At 55.8% G+C, this 5,882-nt stretch overlaps 1 protein-coding gene across 1 annotated transcript; it reads left to right on the plus strand.

Annotated features, from left to right (window-relative positions):
- Positions 1-407: 407 nt before the first annotated feature.
- FZD7 (frizzled class receptor 7) lies at positions 408-5,118 on the plus strand. The gene has a single exon (XM_046019746.1). The coding sequence runs from the start codon at positions 1,270-1,272 to the stop codon at positions 2,992-2,994; it is 1,725 nt and encodes a 574-aa protein (XP_045875702.1). The 5' UTR covers positions 408-1,269; the 3' UTR covers positions 2,995-5,118.
- Positions 5,119-5,882: the final 764 nt, after the last annotated feature.

Below are 5,882 nucleotides of genomic sequence, written 5' to 3' on the forward strand. Positions count from 1 at the left end.
GGTCACGTCTCTCCGCCGGGGCGCTGCGCTCTTCTCCCAGCAAAACCCCCTCTCGCTGCGCCCCGCAGTTCGAGATGTGCGTTTTAGTGCACCCGGAAGAGGAGCAAACCTTTACAGCAAATTCCCTTTCTGCTGCGTTCACCCCCCACCCCCACCCCTCGAGCGAATTCACCGTAAAAGTTTTTCTGAACTTTTCCGTCCCAGCCCCCTGCCCCTCCCCTCAGGAATCCGCCCAGAGCGCTGCAGACTCCGCCTCTCCGCGTCCCTCGCCCGGCCCTTCCGACTTCCACCCAATCCGGAGGCCGCCACACAAAAAACAAAGGCTACCATTGGGCCGCCCCGGAGCTCGAGGGCCCGCCCCCGGAGCGGTTTGTGAATGGGGGGAGGGGAGGGGGCGGGGCGGCCCGGAACCCTGAGAGCCCGACGCTTCTTCTGGCGAGTTGCGCGACTCCGAGGCGTTACTCTGCGCTCCCTCCCGGCGGGCGGCGGCGGGCGCCGGGACTCACGGGGCCGGGGCTTCGCGAGGCTGGAGACGCCAGGCCCAGGCCGCGGACACCGGGCCCTCGCAGCTCCGGACGCGGTGTAACTGGATTTCCGAAAAGAACTCGCTGGGCTGCTGGCTCCGAGGCGCCGATCGGACTCCGAGCGAGAATCACCCGTTTGGCAGAAACTTGGGGGCCGAGCTTTTGGGGCCGAAGGAGCCGGGGAGTAGAAAAGGAGGCGAAGGAGGAGGCGGCGGCGGCGGCGGCGGCGGCGGCGGCGGCGGCAGCAAGCAGAGCCTCGAGGCGAGGAGGCGGAGCAGCGCGGCAGAGGCGGCGGCCTCGGCTACAGGCGGCGGCGCCGGGCTCTAGCCTGACGGGGGCCGGACTCGGTGTGGGGGCGCGTGCGTTACTACGCGCCGTGGGTCGACAGACTTTGGGCAAACTTCGAAGGGTAACCGGAGACGCTTGTTGCTCCTCGCCGCAGAAAAAGCCGCACCGTTACGTCGCAGCGGGAGAATAAAGCGGCCCCACTCGGCGCCCCCGGCCCAGGCAGACGGGTTTGGGCCCCCGGCGGCTGCTCGAGGGCTGGGCGGAGACGGCTGCGGCGCCCCCGCGGCGCGGGCACCCCAGTTGCAGCGCCCTCGGCTCCGCGCCGCCCACGGCCCGGCCCCGGCGCCGGGAGGACTCTCATGCGCGGGGCGCGGCTGCGCCTCCTCGGATCCGAGCCTCTCCCGGCTTACTCTTCGCGCTCCGCCGGCTGAGAGCGCCGCTGCACCCGCGGCCGGCGATGCGGGGCCCCGGCGCGGCGGCGTCGCGCTCGCCCCTGGGCCTGTGCGCCCTGGTGCTTGCGCTGCTGGGCGCGCTGCCCGCCGGCGCCGGGGCGCAGCCTTACCACGGCGAGAAGGGCATCTCAGTGCCGGACCACGGCTTCTGCCAGCCCATCTCCATCCCGCTGTGCACGGACATTGCCTACAACCAGACCATCCTGCCCAACCTGCTAGGCCACACGAATCAAGAGGACGCGGGCCTCGAGGTGCACCAGTTCTACCCGCTGGTGAAGGTGCAGTGTTCTCCCGAACTACGCTTCTTCCTGTGCTCCATGTACGCACCCGTGTGCACGGTGCTGGATCAGGCCATCCCGCCGTGCCGCTCTCTGTGCGAGCGTGCCCGCCAGGGCTGTGAGGCGCTCATGAACAAGTTCGGCTTCCAGTGGCCCGAGCGGCTGCGCTGCGAGAACTTCCCGGTGCACGGCGCCGGCGAGATCTGCGTGGGCCAGAACACGTCCGACGGCTCCGGGGGCCCAGGCGGCGGCCCCACAGCCTACCCCACCGCGCCCTATCTGCCAGACCTGCCCTACACCGCGCTGCCCCCGGGGGCCGCTGACGGCAGGGGCCGCTCTGCCTTCCCCTTCTCGTGCCCCCGCCAGCTCAAGGTGCCCCCCTACCTGGGCTACCGCTTCCTGGGCGAGCGCGACTGCGGCGCCCCGTGCGAGCCAGGCCGTGCCAACGGCCTCATGTACTTTAAGGAGGAGGAGAGGCGCTTTGCCCGGCTCTGGGTGGGCGTGTGGTCAGTGCTGTGCTGCGCCTCGACGCTCTTCACAGTGCTCACCTATTTAGTGGACATGCGGCGCTTCAGCTACCCGGAGCGGCCCATCATCTTTCTGTCGGGCTGCTACTTCATGGTGGCCGTGGCGCACGTGGCCGGCTTCCTGCTGGAGGACCGCGCGGTGTGCGTGGAGCGCTTCTCAGACGATGGCTACCGCACGGTGGCGCAGGGCACCAAGAAGGAGGGTTGCACCATCCTCTTCATGGTGCTGTACTTCTTCGGCATGGCCAGTTCCATCTGGTGGGTCATCTTGTCGCTCACTTGGTTCCTGGCAGCCGGCATGAAGTGGGGCCATGAGGCCATCGAAGCCAACTCGCAGTACTTCCACCTGGCCGCGTGGGCCGTGCCCGCTGTCAAGACCATTACCATCCTGGCCATGGGCCAGGTGGATGGGGACTTGCTCAGTGGGGTGTGCTACGTGGGCCTGTCCAGCGTGGATGCACTGCGGGGCTTCGTGCTGGCGCCTCTGTTCGTCTACCTCTTCATTGGCACGTCCTTCCTGCTGGCCGGCTTCGTGTCGCTCTTCCGCATCCGCACCATCATGAAGCACGACGGAACCAAGACCGAGAAGCTGGAGAAGCTCATGGTGCGCATCGGCGTCTTCAGCGTGCTCTACACCGTGCCGGCCACCATCGTCCTGGCCTGCTACTTCTATGAGCAGGCCTTCCGCGAACACTGGGAGCGCACCTGGCTCATGCAGACGTGCAAGAGCTACGCGGTGCCCTGCCCCCCTGGCCACTTCCCGCCCATGAGCCCCGACTTCACTGTCTTCATGATCAAGTACCTGATGACCATGATCGTGGGCATCACCACCGGCTTCTGGATCTGGTCCGGCAAGACTCTGCAGTCGTGGCGCCGCTTCTACCACAGACTCAGCCACAGCAGCAAGGGGGAGACTGCGGTATGAGCCCCGGCCCCTCCCCCACCCTCCCTTCCCCCACCCCCTGGCAGGGGGAGAGGCGCGGGAAGGAGAGAACTGCGGGGGGGGGGGGGTCCTGTAACCTCCGCCCCCTCCAATGAGAAGTGACCTGGAAGAGAGATGATATTTGTAGATTTGGGGCCAGGGGTGGGTTTGGAAAAGGAGGCCCAGGTGGAAAGACGGTTCGGATGAAAAGACTTAATGGCATAGACTTGCAGGATGTTAATGATGGTGATGACGGTAACGATGATGTTAATCGTGTACGGTATGGGCCGACCTGGGCCTGTCGCGCTTGAGCCCAGCAGAGATGGCTCTGAGTTCTTCCCGGCTCCAGGGCCAAACTGGGGACTGTGAGCGATTCCCCTGCTGCAAGACAAGTGGCCTGTCCTCACTCCTGTGAGGCCCGGGTGAAAGGTACAGCTTTGTCTGCGGCGGCGGCTTTGTTGGGAAAAGGGAGGACTCCCTGCGGTGTCCTTGTCAAGCGGTGGTCAAACCATAATCTCTTTTCACTGGGGCCAAACTGGAGCCCAGATGGGTTAATTTCCAGGGTCAGACATTACAGTCTCTCCTCCCCTGGCCCCTCCCGCCTGTTTTTCCTCTCCTCGTCCTTTCAAGTCTTGTAAAATAAGCATTTGGAAGTCTTGGGAGGCCTGCCTCCTAGAATCTTAATGTAAGGATGCAAAAGAAATGAAGATAACATTTCGAGAGGAGGCAAAGGAGATGGGTAGTAGGTATTTCTGCTACTTTTTTTTTTTTTTTTTTTTTTTATTTTCTGGGGAAGGCAGAAGGAAGAAGGTTTTATTTGGTTTAATACTCTGAAAAGAAGTGATGACTTGTTGCTTTTCAAAACAGGAGTGCATTTTTCTTCCCCTGGTCTTTGTTGTAAGAGACAAAAGAGGAAACAAAGTGTCTCCCCTGTGGAAAGGCGTAACTGTGAAGACAGCAACTTTTATAGGCAAAGTAGCACAAATCAGAGCTTTCCCTTTGGATGTTAATTTGGCTGAGATAAACATTCCTTTTTAAGGAAAAGTGAACGGCAGCACGCTTCCATACCCCCAATCAGTGAGAGGTTCTGACTTGGCTAAAGGAAACGCAAGGGGGTTTTGTTGTATTTGTTTAAAATAAATTTAATTTAGAACACACAATCCTACCTACAGGCTCTGTTCAAATGTTCGGAGGAATTTCTTCCTTTATTATTTTTTATGAACCTGCGTTTAGGTTTTCTATTTTCTTCGAATTTGAATCCCTCAAGATAAAAGGAAAAGCATAATGCCCTCAGCCTCCATAATAAAGAAGGTAAATTTTTTAAAAAGTAAAGAACCATTTTGTCCTGTTTTCTTAGTTCCATAAATCCGTTTATAAGACCTCATGTGTGTGCTGACCCTGTCTTTGTGTGGCTGGGTGGGGAGGCGACCTACAGAAATGACAGTGAATGAAGCGGACAGTTCAAACCGTGGGTCCCATTTTTTAAGGAAAGTCATTAAAAGAAGGTAAACTTCAAAGTAATTCTGGAGTTCTTTGAAATGTGCTGCATGACTTAAATTTATTAATCTTAAATCATGTACTTTTTTTTCTATAATGGAACTGATTCCTTTGCATAATGCTCTAAAGCTGAGCAGAGAATCATGGGAGCTAACCCTTTCCTCCACCTTTGACACCACCCTCCAATCTTGCAACACTATCCTGTTTCTCAAAACAATTTTAAAATGCTGTTTTAAATGGTTTTTAAATCCTAGAGGGTACTGTCAGGAGTACAAGTTATTTTATAAATGTAATGTTCAGTTGAGTGGAGCTGCTTTTTATATTAAAGTTAACATCGACCTTGTGTTTCTTAAACCTCCAAAAGGGTCTCATCTGTCAGATTTTAAAACTCCCACTACACGGTTTTTGGCATCTTTTGTGTTGGATCTCTTGCATGTGAAATTTGTAAAGTAGAGACAAGTGCAGTATGTATATTTTGTAAATCTCCCATTTTTGTAAGAAAATATATATTGTATTTATACATTTTTACTTTCGGGTTTTTGTTTTGTTTTCGCCTTTCAAAGTCTACAAGGAAGCCTCACTTTATCACATGTACAGATCACAAAATAAATTTTTTTAATACAAAGCGAATGTTTACTCAGCTCACAATTTCTATGGATCTTTATGCCAAAGAACTTCATGTTACGAAAAGATGGTGTGGAGGGGCACCGTTGGATCTGGCCCTTATGTAGATGTTCTGTAATTCTGAGGTCTTCTTGCCTTTTAAAATACCGTGAAATGAGTGCCTTATCCGTTCTTTAATTTCTTTTTTCTGGTGTTGCTGCTTCCCGCCTCCCGCCACACTACCTTTCCCAAACACCCAAGCCTTCTCATATCCTGCTTTGGGTAACTTTTGGAAGGGGCTAGAATAGGCATCTCTTTAAGAGAGATGCTATCCGATCCGTGTTTTTATCCCCCTTCGGAGATGCAGCCCATATATGAAAGAGGACCCGGAGATATTTTTGGTCTGCTTTTCTGGTGGTGTTTTCCTTGGGAAGACTTGAGTGAGTTTGTTTTGTCTGTGTGTGTTTCTTTTTTTAATTGATGTTTTTGTGTTCTAATGCACCTTACCTAATTTGTTCATTCTTTTAATCCTTTGGCCTCACGCAGCTGGGAAGTCAGTGGAGGGTTCTAAGGAACACCAAGGGCCTTCCATTTGGAACCTTCTCGGCTGTAGCCTTCACTCCACCTTCTAGGTCGACCGAACCAGAGGTCAAGTGATTCCCCAGGTGGCAGTGACTCAGCAGCTCCAGCAGGAATAGACTCCAGCCTGACCCCACGGTGGCCTCGAGCCACTGAAGCTATTCTTTCTCTCTTTTCGGAGAGGCTAACTTTGGAATCAGATTAGACTGAGA

This window comes from Meles meles, chromosome 9, assembly GCF_922984935.1.
Source record: "Meles meles chromosome 9, mMelMel3.1 paternal haplotype, whole genome shotgun sequence".
NCBI classification, from domain to species: Eukaryota; Metazoa; Chordata; class Mammalia; order Carnivora; family Mustelidae; genus Meles; species Meles meles.

Coding starts and splice junctions, on each gene's coding strand:
- FZD7 (XM_046019746.1), top strand. CDS start 1,270: ATGCGGGGCCCCGGCGCGGCGGCGTCGCGCTCGCCCCTGGGCCTGTGC.